The sequence below is a fragment of the Mus caroli genome, unplaced genomic scaffold (assembly GCF_978045245.1).
Source record: "Mus caroli unplaced genomic scaffold, Mus_caroli_1 scaffold_11, whole genome shotgun sequence".
Lineage (NCBI taxonomy): Eukaryota > Metazoa > Chordata > Mammalia > Rodentia > Muridae > Mus > Mus caroli.
The window spans coordinates 36,022,510-36,040,066 of record NW_028227266.1 but is presented as its reverse complement, the minus strand read 5'-3'; the positions used below and the strand labels follow the sequence as shown (position 1 = coordinate 36,040,066).

Genomic DNA, 17,557 nt, shown 5'->3' with positions numbered 1-17,557 from the left:
CTTTGAAGGGCTGGATTCGTGAAAAGATAATGTGTGAATTTGGTTTTCGCGTGGAATACTTTATATTCTCCATCTATGGTAATTGAAAGTTTGGCTGGGTATAGTAGCTTGGGCTGGCATGGCATTTGTGTTATCTTAGTGTCTGTATAACATCTGTCCAGGATGTTCTGGCTTTCATAGTCTCTGGTGAAAAATCTGGTGTAATTTTGATAGGCCTGCCTTTATATGTTACTTGACTTTTTTCCCTTACTTCTTTTAGTATTTTATTTTTATTGAGTGCATTTGTTGTTATGATTATTATGTGCCGGGAGGAATTTCTTTTCTGGTCCAGTCTATTTGGAGTTCTGTAGGCTTCTTTTATGTTCATGGGCACCTCTTTCTTTAGTTGTGGGAAGTTTTCTTCTATAATTTTGTGGAAGATATTTGCTGGCCCTTTAAGTTGAAAATCTTCATTCTCATCTACTCCTATTATCTGTAGTTTTGGTCTTCTCATTGTGTCCTGGATTTCCTGGATGTTGTGATTTGTGATCTTTTTGCATTTTGCATTTTTTGATTGTTGTGCTGACGTTCTCTATGGAATCTTCTACACCTGAGATTCTCTCTTCTACCTCTTGTATTCTGTTGCAGATGCTCGCATCTATGGTTCCAGAGATCTTTCCTAGGGTTTCTATCTCTGGCGTTGCCTCACTTTGGGTTTTCTTTATTGTGTTTCCTTCACTTTTTAGGTCTAGTATGCTATTGTTCATTTCCATGACCTGTTTGGATGTTTTTTCCTGTTTTTCTTTAAGAACTTCTACCCGTTTTGTTGTGTTTTCCTGTTTTTCTTTAAGGACTTGTAACTCTTTAGCAGTGTCCTCCTGTATTTCTTTAAGTGAGTTATTAAAGTCCTTCTTGATGTCCTCTACCACCATCATGAGATATGCTTTTAAATCTGGGTCTAGGTTTTTAGGTGTGTTGGTGTGCCTAGGACTGGCTGGGGTGGGAGTGCTACGATCTGATGATGGTGAGTGGTCTTGATTTCTGTTAGTAAGATTCTTGCGTTTGCCTTTCGACATCTGGTAATCTGGAGTTAGTTGTTATAGTTGTCTCTGGTTAGAACTTGTTCCTCTCGTGATTCTGTTAGCTTCTATCAGCAGACCTGGGAGACTAGCTCTCTCCTGAATTTCAGTGGTTAGAGCACTCTCTGCAGGAAAGCTCTCCTCTTGCAGGGAAGGTGCACAGATATCTGGTGTTCAGACCTGCCTCCTGGCAGAAGATGAAGGCCCGAAACAGGACCTGTCTCAGAAGCTGTTAGCTTCTGTAGTCCACACTCTCACCTGTGCAGACAAATCTCAGCGGGATCCGGGAACCAAGATGGCTCCCTAGGGTGCTCCAGCAAAGCCCTCCTGGGTGGGGAGGATAACTCTCCTCTGGTAGGGAAGGTGCCTGGATATCTGGAGTCTGAATTGGGGTCTGCCTCAGAAGCTCTGTGACTTCAGCCTGTCACAGATGCTGTTAGCTTCTGTAGTCCACACTCTCACCTGTGCAGACTAGTCTCATTGGGATCTGTCAACCCAAAAACCCTAACTATTAAGACAGTCCACAAGCCACCTACACAGTACATCTTGATATTGTGAATGTTGGGCTGTAGGAAGAAAACTTTCTGGGCACTATTGACTGAATTTCTCCATGTTCAAAATTTGTCTTTAGGAATAGAATCTTGCCATCAACTTCTGGTGGGCAGCAAAGAATAATGGCAATTGATCCTTTATTTGGAGGGAATAAAAGTACAGTTTTAAGACACATTTTTTTTTAAATCTGTTTACTACTTTGTAGAACAACCTTGTATTTGGCATCTTATCTAAGAATGATCACTAAATCAAATATCGCAATAATTTACCCTTTTGCTTTCTCACAGTATATTTTCAGCTGTAGCTTCTAAATTTAATTGTAAGATTTACCTTGAACTATTTTTGGTGTTTATATGAGAAAGCCTTTCATATTATTAACAAGTAGTTCTCTAATTATCTTTCTATCATTTGCTGAAGAAAATCTATACCCATTGAAGTGTGATGAAACCCTAACACCAATCTAATTCTACGTAGAAGTAAGTTAATTTCTAGGTGTCTGATTATACTCCATGAATTTGTATATGTGTATTAATGGCACTATTACGTTATTATTGTAACAATGGGCCAGTGTGGAGAAGTGTGAAACTTAAAGCTCATTACTGTTATTTAAGCTTCTTTTGATTATTCTGGACCCCATACAAACTTGTGTGTATTTCATGTCCAGAGGTAAATTATTGGAGAGAAGAGCTTGTTTTATGATATTTAACTGAATGTGAAGCTCAATTTAGGAAGTATTACAAAATTTCCAACGGTTAATCTTTTGACTCATAAACATGGTTTCCATTTATGTAAGTCTTGTATCTCTTCCATTAATGCTTAATAATTGTGATTTCTTATATTCATTTTAAATTATTAATGAATATCTAACCACTTTTCATGATTTTTAATGGTATTGCATGATTGTTGAGTTTTCCTACTTTTCTTCTTAACATTAATACTAGTTCCAATTATTTTTCCCTAGATTATTTGGAATTTCAATATGCAAGATTATGATGTGTATAAGTTTAAAATAGCTTTGTTACTAGCTTTAGAGTTAGATATATTTAATTTATTTTTCTTACTGAGTTTTCCTCTAGCACTTCTGCTGCAGCATTGAATACAATTGCAGGGAGTGTTTATCTTGTTTTGTACATTAACTTATTTGAAAATTTTTCCATTTCTTCACCATCACTTTAAGTAGTTGTGCAGTTTGGCAAATGCTGTGGAAGAAAATACATTTCTTTAGAGGAGTTAGGAGTGCTATATGTAATGCAGGGTAATTTAAGCAAACTGACCCCAAATTGTATGTGCTCCTGGGTACTCACGAACAGGTATGAGCACAGAGTGTTAGAATAAAAGAATGCAGATGTTTACCAGCAAACAACAATAAATGTCTGATCAAGATTACTACTGATGTTTTTTTTTTTTGGGGGGGGGGAAGTAGAGATATTAGATTCATTGGTTCAGATGTATATAGAGAGAAATTCTTATGTTCCTCAGAGTTTATATACTTTAAGTTTATTTTGTAATTTTTCAGATTCTTTTTATAATTAGTTTTATTTTAGGAATATGGTCTTTCTGTGAAATCCTTTTTTCTTATTTGTGGAATTAGACACATATTAATGTCAGTGTTTTTTTGATATTTTCTATATATTATGCACCTGTTTTTATTAAATAATTTGATAAATATTTCTGAAAACGTGATATCTAAAATAAGTAATTTTATCAAAACAAAACAAAACAAAACAACATGATCAAGTAGGCTTCACCCCAGAGATGCAGGGGTGGTTTAATATACAGAAATCCATCAACATAATCCACTACATAAACAAACTCAAAGACGAAAACCACATGATCATCTTGTTAGATGCTGAGAAAGCATTTGACAAAATCCATCACCCCTACATGATAAAAGTCTTGGAAATATCAGGAATTCAAGGCCCATACCTAAACATAATAAAAAGCAATCTACAGCAAACCAGTATCCAACATCAAACTAAATGGAGAGAAACTTGAAACAAAAGATCACTACTATTTCCAAACAGAGCAATTCACACACCAGGGAGATAAGAATGTCACATGGGGAATGGAAGATAAAATTTTAATTGCTCTTAGCTTCCCCCATCACTCTATGCAGTTCATACTAATTATAAGAAGTCTTGAGAGAATATATATATATATATATATATATATATATGCATATATGTGCCATATGTATGAATATATATTTATTTATGACACCTCTTTTTTTTAACCATCAATGCTGCATTAACTTTATTCTACTGACTTGAGAAATTGCAACATGAATCATGGCAATTGATTCATAATATGTGAACTACTTACAACTTGAGATCTGTGTCTTGATCCTCTGAGTAAAAGCGATTGAGGAGGTTTTATGTGAACTATCATTAACTACTACTGAACTACTTCATGAGAAGGTCACTGGCTCTAAAGCTCACGCAGAACTGGGAGAGAAGTTTCCCAGTAGAGAAAAGGTGAGCACCTGGATTCAGTTTCTCCTTGCACTATTCCATCTTAGAATGAGACAGACTGTCTGAGGTCCAGTCTCTAGAAAATTTAGGAAAGCAGCTGAAAATGATTACCCATATTTTTAAGAGATGTATCAGAAGGCAAGAAAAGATTTATGTTCCAACATTTTTTCAAGTATGCTTAATAGATGGGTGTGATGCTAACAGAAATATTATCTAATTGGCATTATTATCTTCTCTGAAGCAAGATAATGCATTCAATTCCCCATATGTGTTACTGGTCATACAGATACTGCAGGTTGGTCATAACTAACTTTAATATAAATACTCAAATTTCCTATATAGGTTTACCTTATAATGCTCTATCTAAACTACACTATCATTTTAGCACAAATCATGAACTCTTTATCTTATCTTCCTTTCTCTTTTGTCATTTAGATACCTTGTTTGTTTTAATCAAACATTGACATACTTGGTATGTTTGATGATTTTTATAAAACCATAATATTGAACTGAAAACTATTACTTTACCATTTGAATACTATGCAATCAACCAGTCTACCTCCTATTTCCCTTTAAGACTGAAATAGAGGAGTGGTAGCTCTGTGATATGCCTTTCTCTATATTCCACATCTAAAACAGCTCTTCAGTTTATCATTGTTGAAAGGTTTTTACTATCAGGTCACATTCACTTCCAAACCATATCTTCTTGGTCCATCTTTCATCCTGCAAGTGTTTGTTATTATTTTGATAACTGTTATAATACATTTGCATATGATTATTAGCAAACTTCTTGATAAAACACCTATTTCAAAACAAGCTTCTAACTCAAGGACTAATTTTAAATGTTCTCTGTGTTTACACAACTATGAGATGTGTTTCTTTGTTGTAATATACAAAATATAACTGTGGAATTCTCATGGGATGATTCTAAAGAGTAACCAAAGATTTTGTTATGGTAATTTACTTTTTAAGTAATTTTTATATTAATCAGTTAAAATTCAATAATCATTTTAAATCTAGTTATAGTTTGGTAATTTCATGGTTGTTTTCATGTGACATTACTAAGTTTAAAAATAAAAACTACTATTTTGTTTCATTTTCCAAAGGAAATTTTATAAGAGAAACCAACACAGACAAACTTGGAATACAGAATACAAGGTTAACTAAATCAGACACAAAAAGCACTGGATTTACGAGATCATGTTAGACTTCAGAGCAATTAGTCAGTTGAGATGGGCCAGACACCCATGGCTAGTGCCATGTCTACAGTGACACAGTAAAATGTAGTGGAGCTTGTGTTTTAAGAACCTTTTTTTTTCCAGCACATCCTTGTCAGAGTCCAAGAACAGAGAAAACTAGTCAGGTAGCCAGTCAAAACAGTGGAAACTATGAAAGCATATGCTTTAGTGTAAGCTTTGGTATGCTTTGTGCTGGAATGATAGAATATTATATTGTACAATGGTTAGTTGATTTGGTTGAAGTCTGTAGCACCTGGGAAGTTGAAAGTACAGAAGCCTCTTCTAGAATGGTGCTTAATTAATGATTGTGCTTTATGACTCTTCTCAGGTAGACGACATGAAAGAAAAGCTCTAGGTTACATGTCTACATTCTGCCTTTAACTCTTCTTGCATTGAGAGTATTTATTTTACTGTTTTAAAATTTTGGATAGAGGGATATATATAACCTGTGATAGTATGAATTGATGAACAAACACAACAGTGGACTGTGGAACAAAGAAATGCTGCAATGTTGAGAAAACCTGAATATTTGGTATAAATTATGAAGTATACAAAAGGTCAAAATAGATGGAAGGAATTTAGGCAGGTAGAAAGGTACTAGAATGTGCTGGAATCTTTCTTCTGGTCAGGCATTTTGACTACTCTAATTTGGTGTTAACTTTTTAAAAACATTCTATATATATGTATGTATATTCATTCTTCACTGTAATTCAGTGTTTTAATACACCTATTAAATTATTCAATCCTCACCATGTTCAACTGTAGAGCATTTTCATCTCCATACTAAATAAAATTCTAATTATGAGCAGTGACATCAGTACCTCCCTTCCATCCTACAGTACCTTGAAGATATTGAGCTTCTTTCTGTCTGTATTATTGACCTGTTCTTGATACTTAATAAAATAGCCTCTGACAATCTATTGTCTTACATTCTGGGTCCCTTTCATGTACAGTCTCCTCTCCTCTCCTCTCCTCTCCTCTCCTCTCCTCTCCTCTCCTCTCCTCTCCTCTCCTCTCCTCTCCTCTCCTCTCCTCTCCTCTCCTCTCCTCTCCTCTCCTCTCCTCTCCTCTCCTCTCCTCTCCTCTCCTCTCCTCTCCTCTCCTCTCCTCTCCCTTTTCTTTTCTTTTCTTTTCTTTTCTTTTCTTTTCTTTTCTTTTCTTTTCTTTTCTTTTCTTTTCTTTTCTTTTCTTTTCTTTTCTTTTCTTTTCTTTCTTTCTTTCTTTCTTTCTTTCTTTCTTTCTTTCTTTCTTTCTTTTTTCTATGTTTTTTTTCTTTTATTGGCTATTTTCTTTATTTACATTTAAAATGTTATCCCCTTTCCAGTTCTCCTCTCCAGAAACCTCCTATCTCATCCTCCTCCCTGCCTCTATGAGGGTGCTCCATCATCCACCCGCCCACTCCCACCGTCCAGACCTGGTATTACCCTACACTGGGGGATCGAACACCTTCAGGTCCAAGGGCCACTCCCCGCACTGATGTTTAACAAGTACATTCTATGAGACTGGAGCCATGGGTCTCTCCATGTGTACTTTTTGGTTGGTGGTCCTGGTGGTCTAGTCCCTGGCAGCTCCAGGGGGTCTGGCTGGTTGACATTGTTGTTTCAGGCTATTCAGAGACATGATCTACTTAAGGACTTTAATCCTCTTTATTGCAGAATAGTGTTCCATTTTATGGAAAAAGTGTACCTTACCTGTTCATTAGTTAGTGGATGGACATTTGTGTTTTTGTCAAATTTATGATATCATGAGTACTTATGCTTAAACATTATTGTAAAAAATTTTGTGTGAAGGTATATTTTCAATTCTTGTGGGTTATATCACTATACTGAAATTTCTGGGATACATGATACCACTATAGTTTTTATTTTAAAATGTTTTAAAATGTTTTCCATTCTACAATACTTTAAAATACCATTATAAATATATAAAGATTCTAATTTGTTTTCATTCTTGTAATACTTACAGCTTTAAGTAAATCATCCTGATCAGTGTGAAACATTTCACTGTAGATTTGATTTGAATTTTCTTAATAATTAATGATAAAGACAGTGTTTCCAATGCTTAATGACTAATTGAGCATCTCTAATAATATAATGGATATTCCCATCATTTTGCCATTATAAATTGAATCATTTGACCTTTTGATTGTTAAAACATACTAATTGTTATATGCACTATCTAAATTTTTTCCTTATCTTAATCTTTTTTCCATGCTACATACCATATTTCCAGACATTATGTTATATTCACTTTACTAATTTTGTATGACAGCCTCTGATTTTAGCACCTTATTTAGAAAAGATTAGCAATTTCAAATTGGTAAAATTTTAGTTATTTTTCCCTCAATATTGATATAGATTTATTTTCTATATTTACTTCCAATGGACCATTTTGAATTAGTTTGACTGAATGGCAGGAGAGTTACAAAATAACAGCAATTACCTCATGTCACATGATTAAAACTATTTTTACACTTATCATAAAACAATCACACCCAAAGCTTATAGATATAATCTTGCTTCTGGGATGTTAAATGTGTTACACTGACTGACACATCTATACATATGACAGTAGTATAACACACAAACTATTAGAGTATTACAGTGAGATTCAAGAGGGGAGAGGTCATGGTCTTAATCCTGACATTTCAGTTTAGTTACCATTTTCTTGGGTCACATAATATTAGTGAATATAAATTCAAAAGGGTATAATAACTCATGTGCAAGCAAATTTAAAAGAAAACCAGTAAGTTGATAGTGATATCACTGAGGTCAGAGATTGATCAGGAAAGTATGTCCACTGTCACAAAGATTTTGATTGACTCATGAGCATTGATGCCTCTCTTTTTCTGTATGTTTTTAATTCCTTTCCATAGAAACTTATAATTCTAAGTGAAATGGCTAATATTTCTCCTATTTAATGTCTATATAAGGAATTTATGATTTTATTATATTATTAATGAACTTAATAGTTGTTGAGTTTTACTTTATAAAATTTGCTGAGCATTTAAATGTTTCTTCAAATTCCTCATGTATTAATTGGGGTTTTCTATACAGAATAATACATTACTAAAATGCCAAAATATTGTCATTTCTTCCTTTACAATTAAAGGAGCTTTATTTTCAGTGTCTTATTTACATTCTTGATATAGAATCTACACTTAAACATTGAATAAATATGTCAAAATTGCTTCATTTATTCACTTATGGTGAAAGTTTTCCACGGATATTCTTTGAGAATGTCCTGGATGGTGTTAATATTTTGATATAAAGCAATATTTACAAGATAGGCATGAGGTGCTATACAACTCCATTAAATTTATTATATCTGTTCATTGGATGTTCATGGAACAATAATAGACATAGATACATTAGATATGTATTTGTATGTCATATGTTAAAGTCTTGAACTGTTAACAAATATGAAGAGCTGCTGGAAAGAGGAAATACCAAAATGAAAAACTTGAATTCAATATCACACACCAAGAGCAGACAGATAAACATTTTTTTCTTACTTCCTACAAAAAACATGCAGGTGCAAATGGCAGATACAAATCACTCCACAGTGACTGAGTTCATCCTTGCTGGATTAACAGACAAACCAGAGTTGCAGCTGCCCCTGTTTCTCCTCTTCCTTGGAATCTACCTGTTTACGGTACTGGGGAACCTGGGCATGATCATCCTGATCCTTCTCAGCTCGCACCTGCACACCCCCATGTACTTCTTCCTCAGTAGCCTCTCCTTCATTGACCTCTGTTACTCCACTGTTATTACCCCGAAGATGCTGGTGAACTTTGTGGCAAAGAAGAATGTCATCTCCTATGAGGAATGTATGACTCAGCTCTATTTCTTCCTGGCTTTTGTTATATCTGAGTGTCATATGTTGGCTGCAATGGCATATGACCGCTATGTTGCCATTTGTAATCCCTTGCTTTACAATGTCACTATGTCTTACCAAATCTGTTCCTGGATGGTAGGTGGGGTATATGGCATGGGTTTAATTGGTGCAGCAGTTCATACTCTCTGCATGCTAAGAGTGGTTTTCTGTAAGGTTAATATAATAAACCATTACTTCTGTGATCTTTTCCCATTGATGGAGCTTGCCTGCTCCAGTACTTATGTCAATGAGGTAGTACTCCTGTGTCTCAGTGCTTTCAATATCTTTATTCCAACATTGACTATCTTGGGTTCTTACATCTTCATCATCATTAGTATCCTCCGTATCAAATCCACGGAAGGCAGATTCAAAGCCTTCAGCACATGTAGCTCCCACTTCTCTGCTGTTTCTGTCTTCTTTGGTTCCCTGGCATTCATGTATCTGCAGCCCTTCTCTGTAAGCTCCAAAGACAAAGGCAAAGTGTCCTCTGTGTTTTACACTACTATTGTGCCCATGCTGAACCCCATGATCTATAGCCTGAGAAATAGGGATGTTAAACTTGCTCTAAATAAGTTATTTCAAAAGAAATTCCATGTGTAAAGAAGTATTTACCTTCAAAAAACCATACAAATTACAACCAATAAATTTTATTTTCTAACCCTAATTAGGTTCCAAACAAGAAACTTTAGTTCTGTGTCAAATAGAACCACCCGTATCAGAAAGTCTCAGTATCTGTTAGTGGAATACACGTCTTTCATGTCTTCAACTGAAGGCTTCAGCAGCAGCAGCAGCAGCAGCAGCAGCAGCAGCAGCAGCAGCAGCAGCAGCAGCATCACTTTTATGGTCTACACTTATGATAGATTCTCCTAGAATAAGGCACTTCTACATTGCCTTAGAAACTTTTAAAAATCATGATTCCCATGAGTTTCAAAGCCTTTAAACATGTTGCATTGAGTACATAGTCTTGTAGATTTAAGTAACACATGGTACCCCTGCTTACTTTATTAATCTCTGGACAGCTTGAAAACAGTAATTCTTCTACCTAGCATTAATTAATTAATTAATTATAAAACTGATGACCTTGCATCTATTATTTCATCTGAATCCTGTAGTAGGCACAGAACAGTAGTGGCATTGTCTTCAATTACATGACAAAACAACTTTTTGCCATGTCTTGTCTACTTCATTCTGTAATACCAATACAAGAAATAAGAACATTTTAAAAAATCAAAATTAAGCCTGCTGCTTTTCTATAACACTTGGCTTTTCTTCATCTTATATGGTCTCTCTCCCTCTCTCTTTTTATTGGATATTTTCTTTATTTACATTTCAAATGTTATCCCCTTTCCTGATTTATACCCTGGAAAACCCCTAGCCCATTCACACTGTCCCTGCTTCTATGAAAGTGTTCCCCCACTCTCCCACAGGCCTACTCCTGCCTTCCTTCCATAACATTCCCCTACACTGGGACATCAGCCTTCATAGAACCAAGGGCCTCCTCTCCCATTGATTCCCAACAAGGCTATTCTCTGCTACATATGGGGCTGGAGCCATGGTTTCCTCTATGTGTACTCTTTGGTTGGTAGTTTAGTCCCTGGGAGCTCTGGGAGTCTGGTTGGTTGATATTGTTTTTCTTCCTATGGGATTGCAAACCCCTTCAGCTTCTTCAGTCCTTTCTCTAACTCCTCCCTTGGGGACCCTGTGCTCAATCGAATGGTTGGCTGCAAGCATCCACCTCTGTATTTGTCAGGTTCTCACAGAACCTCTCAGGAAACAGCTGTATTAGGCTCCTTTTAGCATTAACTTGTTGGGATCTACAATGTCTATGTTTGGTGACTGTGTATGGGATATATCCAGAGGTAGGGCAGTCTCTGGATGGCCTTCCCTTCAGTCTTTGCTTCACACTTTGTCTCCATATTTGCTCCCATGAATATTTTGTTCTCCCTTCTAAGAAGGACCAAAGCACCCCACACTTTGGTCTTCCTTCTTCTTGAGCTTCATTTGAGCTGTTAATTGTATCTTGGGTATTCTGATCTTTAGGGCTAATATCCAATTATCAGGGAGTGCACACCATATGTGTTCTTTTGTGATGGGTTACCTCACTCAGGATGAAATTTTTAGTTCCATCCATTTGCCTAAGAATTTCATGAAATCATTGTTTTTAATAGCTGAGAAGTACTCATCGTGTAAATGTATCACATTTTCTGTATCCATTCCTCTGTTTAAGGAATGGGTTCCAGCTTCTAGCTTATGTCTTCGCTTACCTCACAAAACTCTCTATACTTTTTTTGCAATTGCTTGCTAATATACATGCTCTGTGGGTCACTTACTACATACTAGTACTAAATAGTGTATACATAATCAATAGTTTTGATAATTGAAGAGAATGTAAATGGGAAAGAAATTTCCAAATAGAAAGATATGAGTACTTGAATTCAATTTCACCTAGAATGATTTTACTTAGGGTGTGTCAGTTCATAATGAACTCTAGTTTCTAGAAATTGTAAGAAGTTACTCACAGTAACAGAAAATGATCACTCATGTTCTGCAGTGAGTTTACCGCAGAAAACCAGAAATTGTCTTTTTCCTCTTTTAAGCCACATTTTTTTCTAGGCATGTATGGTGGTTTGATCGGAATGGCCCCATAGACTGATGTGTGAATGTTTGGCCCATAGCAATGGCACTATTAAGAGGTATGGCCTTGGAGGAATTATGTCATTGAAAGGATGGACTTTCAGGTCACCTATGCTTAAGAAATGCTTGATGTGGCATATTTCCTGCTCCTTCTCTAATACCATATTCTCTGAATGCAGCAATGTTTCAAACCATGCCTGAAACTGTAAGCTACCCCAATTCAATGATTTCCAATATAAGAGTTGCCATGGTCATGGTATCTTTTTAGGGCAATAAAACCATAACTAAGATGGGGTCCTTAAGGTTAATCTTAAATTTGATATTAACACAAAATGAAATTTATTGTGTCTGCCTTCTTTCTTCTTATTAAGCATATAGATATTGTGTGTAATAAAATTTTATGTAAAAATTATTTTTCACGGACAATTACATTTATAAAGTTCTGTTGTAAATAAACCATTAAAGTAACACAATTTACTAGGTGTTATTTATCTTATTTTACTAATTTTAGGTAACTTGCTTGTTTTTTTTCCATAAACAACTTTGAGTTATTTTTCTCCTTAGTTTCAAAACAATATCATTTTTATATACTCAACAAAGTATGTTTTGTTAGTATTTTTCCTCATTTATTAAAAAAAATATTTTCTAGTATTTTTAGAAAAACTTACTTATCTGAGAGGACCCTCCCCCACCACCAGGCCCCCACCCATTTTCTGGTGCTTCAAATATCTTGAGGATTAGGTGAATCTTCTCCCACCAATGGCAGTCCTCAGCTATATATGTGTTGGTGGCTCAGTGTCTGGGAGCTCCCAGAAGTTTGGGTTAGTTGAGACTGCTGGTTTTCCTATGGGGTTACATAGAGCAAAAATGGGGTCCCTCATCTGTTTGAAGCTTGGGCCACTGGGTGTGGAGTACACGAGAAGTTTGTGCAGACCCCAGGCTACTGGGAGGGGGGGTCGGGGAGGGGAGGGAGCTTTGGACTGTGAGAAGCTGTGGGATCCCATTCTGTAGTGGGGAAGGTGCAGTCTCAGATCCCCATGGAACTGTTGGACTCTCAGGCACCACAGATATGGCTGGGCACCAGGGAAAAGCCAGTTCTGGGGTCCCCAGGCCTGCATGGAGGACAGAGACAACAGGTTCTCACTCTCAGACATCCCGACATGGCTGTATATCTACGAAGAGCTGAGAACAGGTGGGGTTCCTCAGGTGGATTCTGGCCTGGGGACCAAAAGGAAAAGGACAGGGAGGAGAGAGCTCTGGCAGGTTACTGAAGGGAGAAAAGAGTCTGGCTAGCTCAGGCAGCGACTTTGGCAGGCAACTTGGTTTGGCTGCTGGCTGAGAATGCAGGGAGGTCTCCCAGTGGGAGGTTAGACATGTGGGTCATTAGAGAAAGACTTGCTCCATTGCTCTAGCATTGTAGGTCCTGATGAGCAGAGATGGTCCATGGTTTTAAGGCATTTATTGTAGAAAGGCAGAGAAAAGGAAAGAGTGGGGAAGGAGGGGTTGGCCATGGCAGAGTCCGGGGAAGAGAATAGGGAGAGAGGGAGCAAGAGGGCAAGAGAGAAGCAAGCAAGTAAGAGAGCAAGGAGGGAGCAAGCAGCTCCTTTTATAGTGGGTTGGATCATCACAACTGTTGCTAGGTAACTGTGTGGAGGCGCACATCTGGCTATTTCCAGGTAACTGTGGGGGTGGAGTCCAGACAGAGTACCAGGAGCTTGGAGCATTTTCTATGTGACTGATGACCACACACCTCTTTTCAGGGGGCTGTGAAAGGCTGTAGCCAGGGACCCAGGAGATGTGGCCAAACACCTTCCATTCCTTATAGTCACAGGGGTGCCAGGCCTCTGCTCAACTGGGGACTAGGCTGTCTCTTTACAGCTTACCACCCCACAGGGTCACCCTCGTTTTCCACTCCATTCATTCTTCCCTAATTCAACCGTAGGTGTCCTTGATGTCAGTCCTATGGTTGAGTGAAACTACCTGCATCTGTCTCAGACAGCTGCTGGTTGGGCCTCTCAGAGGACAGCCATACTAGGCTATTGTCTATAAGCACACATAAAATCAGTAATAGTGTCAGGACTTGGTGTCTCCCCATGGAGTGGATCCACAATTAGGCTGAACACTGGACCACCTTTTCCTCAGTCTCTTCTCCACTTCTGTCCCTGCAGTTCTTTACACAGGAACATTTCTGGGTCAGAAATTTTGACTGTGGGTTGGTAACATCATCCCTCCTCTTGAGGTTTTGTCTACTAGAGGTGGTGTCTCCAAGTTCCCTCTCCCCATTTTGGGGCATTTCATGTAAGGTTACTCCTATTGAGTCCCGAGAGTCTATCAGCTCTCAGGTTTCTGTTACTTTCTAGAGGGTCTATCCAACTCCCACCTTCTGAGGCTGCATATTTCCATTCACTCTGCTAGCCCTCTGGGCTTCTATCCTATCCCTCCCCCTCATACCTGCTCCTGCTCCCCTTTTACACCTCTCTACCCTCTCATGTGCAGATCCCTCCCTCTCACTGCCATCCATAAGTATTTATCCCCCTAATGAGTGTGACTGAAGCAGCCTCAATTGGGGCTTCTGATTACTAAATTTCTTAAATTCCGTGGTTTGTATCCTAGGTATTTTGTACTTTTTGGCTAATCGTTCACTTGTTAGTACATACCATATATGTCCCTTTGCGTCTGGAATACCTCACTCAGGATGATATACTTTATAGTTCCATCCATTTGCCTGCAAAATTCATGATGTCCTTGTTCTTAATGGCTGAATAGTATTTCATTGTGCAAGTAAGCCCCATTTCCTGTATCCAGTCTTCATTTGAGTAACATATGGGTTTTTTTTAGCTTCTGGCTATAACAAATAAGGATGCCATGAACATTGTAGAATACTTGTCTATGGTGAGGCATCTTTTGGGTTTATGCCCAAGAGTGGAATAGCTGGATCTTCTGATAGAACTATTTCCAATTTTCTGAGGAGCCACCACATTTATTACAAGAATGGTTGTACCAGTTTGTACTCCCACCAGCAATGGAGGATTGTGGCTCTTTCTCCATATCCTAGCCAGTATGTGGTGTCACCTACACTTTTGATCTTATCCATTGTGATTGGTGTAAGGTAGAATGTCAGGGTTGTTTTAATTTGCATTTTCATGATGACTAAGGACTTTGAACACTTCTGTAAGTGCTTCTTGGCCATTTGAGATTTCTCTGCAGTGGAATTCTCTGTTTAGCTCTGTACTCCATTTTTTAAAATTGGGCTATTGGGTTTTTGGAAGTTAGATTCTTGAGTTCTTTATATATTTTGTATATTAGCCCTCTATCGGGTTTGGATCTGTGAAGATTTTTTTTGTTGTTGTTGTTCCATTCGGTAGGTTGCCAGTTTGTCTTATTGGCTGTGTCTTTTGCCTTACAAAAACTTTTCAGTTTCATGAGATCCCATTTATCAATTCTTGATCCTAGAGCCCGAGCCATTGGAGTTCTGTTTAGGAAATTTCAACACACCTGGCCCCTGCCCTGTGCCATTAATTTTGAAGATCTTTCTCACTTTCTCCTCTATTCAATTCAGTATATCTGGCATTATGTTGAGGTTCTTGATTTACATGGACTTGAGCTTTGTGCATTGATAACTATGGATCTATTTTCATTTTTCTACATACAGACAGCCAGTTAGACCAGGACCATTTATTGAAAATACTTTCTTTGTCCCATTGTATAATTTTGATTTCTTTGTCAAAGATCAAGTTTCCATAAGTGTGTTGGCTTATTTCTTAGGTCTTCAATTCTATTCCATTGATGAACCTGTGTGTTTCTATACCCATATCATGCAGGTTTTTTTTGTTTTTTTTGTTTGTTTAGTTTTTTTTTTTTTAAATCACTATTGATCTATAGTATAACCTGGGGTCAGGGACGGGGTTTCCCCAGAATTTCTTTTATTGTTAAAATTTGTGTTCAGTATCCTGTGTTTTTTGTTTTTCCATATGAAATAGAGAATTGCTCTATACATGTCTATGAAGACTTGTGTTGGAATCTTGATGGGAATTGTGCAAAATCTGTACATTGCTTTTGGTAGAATGGTTACCTTTACTATCTTAATCCAACTGCTTCATGAGCATGTGAGATCTTTTCATCTTCTGAGGTCTTCAATTTCTTTTTTACGGGATTTGAAGCTCTTGTACACATCTTTCACTTGCTTAGTAAGTGTCACACCAAGATATTTTATACTATTTGTGACTATTGTGAAGGGTTTTGTACCTCTAATCCATTTTCAGCCTGCTTATTATTTTATAATGGAAGGCTATGGATTTGTTTAGTTGATTTTATATCCAGCCAGTTTGCTGAAGTTGACTATCAGCTGTAGTAGTTCTCTGGTAGATATTTTTGGTCCCGCTTATATAAACTATCATATAATTCACAAATAGTTACACCTTGACTTCTTCTTTGCCAACTGATATATCCCCCCATCTACTTTTGTCGTCTTATTGCTGCAGCTAGAACTATGAGTACCATATTGAATAGATAGGGGAAGAGTGGTCATTCTTGCCTTGATCCTGATTTTAGTGGGATTGCTTCAAGTATTTCTCCTTTTAATTTGATATTGGCTGTTGGTTTGCTGTATATTGCTTTTATTGTGTTTATATAAGTGCCTTAAATTCCTGCTCTCTCTAGTACTTTCAACATGAAGTTGTGTTGTATTTTGTCAAATCCTTTATAGATCTAATGAGATGGTCATGTTATTTTTTTTTTCATTGAGTTTGTTTATATAGTGGATTAAGTTAATGGATTTTCATATATTGACCTATCCCTGGGATGAAGCCTGCTTGAATGATGGTTTTGTTGTGTTCAATGATTCAGTTTGCAAGAATTTTATTGAGTATTTTTGCATCGATATTCATAAACAAAATTCCTTTGACTTTCTCTTTCTTTGTTGAGTCTTTGTGTGATTTAGGTTTCAGAGTAAAGTTGGCTTCATAGAATGAATTAGGTAGGATTCCTTCTGGTTCTATTGTATGGATAGTTTTAGGATTGTTGGTATTAGCTCTAGTTTGAAGGTCTGGTAGAACTCTGCACTAAAGCCATCTAACCCTTGGCTTTTTGGTTGAGAGTTTTTCTCCTCCTCCTCCTCCTCCTCCTCCTCCTTCTTCTTCTTCTCCTTCTTCGAATATTTTAGGTATTTACTTGTTCTTGATTTAACTTTGCTACAGAGTATTTGTCTAAAAAGTTATACATTTCATCTAGAGTTTTCAGTTTTGTTGAGTAAAGGCCTTTGAACAAAGATTTGATGATCTTTTTAAAATTTCCTCAGTTTCTCTTGTCAAGTCTCCCTTTCCATTTCTGATTTTGTTAATTTGGCCATTGCCTCTGTGTCTTTTAGTTAGTTTGGCTAAAAGTTTACATATCTTGTTAATTTTCTCAAAGAACAAGCTCCTAGATTTGTTGATTCTTTGTACAATTCTCTTTGTTTCTTATTGGTTGATGTCAGCTCTGAGTTGATCATTTCTTGCCTTGGGTGTATTTGCTTCGTTTTGTTCTATTGCTTTTAAATATATTGTTAAATTGCCAATGTTAGATCTCTCCCATTTCTTTATGAGTGAACTTATTGCTACGAGTTTTCTTCTCAGGACTGCTTTCATTGTGTCCCATAAATTTGGGAATGCTGTGTCTTCTTTTTTCATCGAATTCCAGAATGTCTTTAATTTCTTTCTTTCTTTTTTCCCTGACAAAGATATCAATTAGT

At 36.9% G+C, this 17,557-nt stretch overlaps 1 protein-coding gene across 1 annotated transcript; it reads left to right on the top strand.

Annotated features, from left to right (window-relative positions):
- Positions 1 to 8,847: 8,847 nt before the first annotated feature.
- LOC110301668 (olfactory receptor 8G50-like) lies at positions 8,848 to 10,021 on the top strand. Its single transcript, XM_021172237.2, has one exon. It carries the CDS (start codon positions 8,848 to 8,850, stop codon positions 9,793 to 9,795), a length of 948 nt encoding a protein of 315 aa, XP_021027896.1. The 3' UTR covers positions 9,796 to 10,021.
- The last annotated feature ends 7,536 nt before the right edge of the window (positions 10,022 to 17,557 follow it).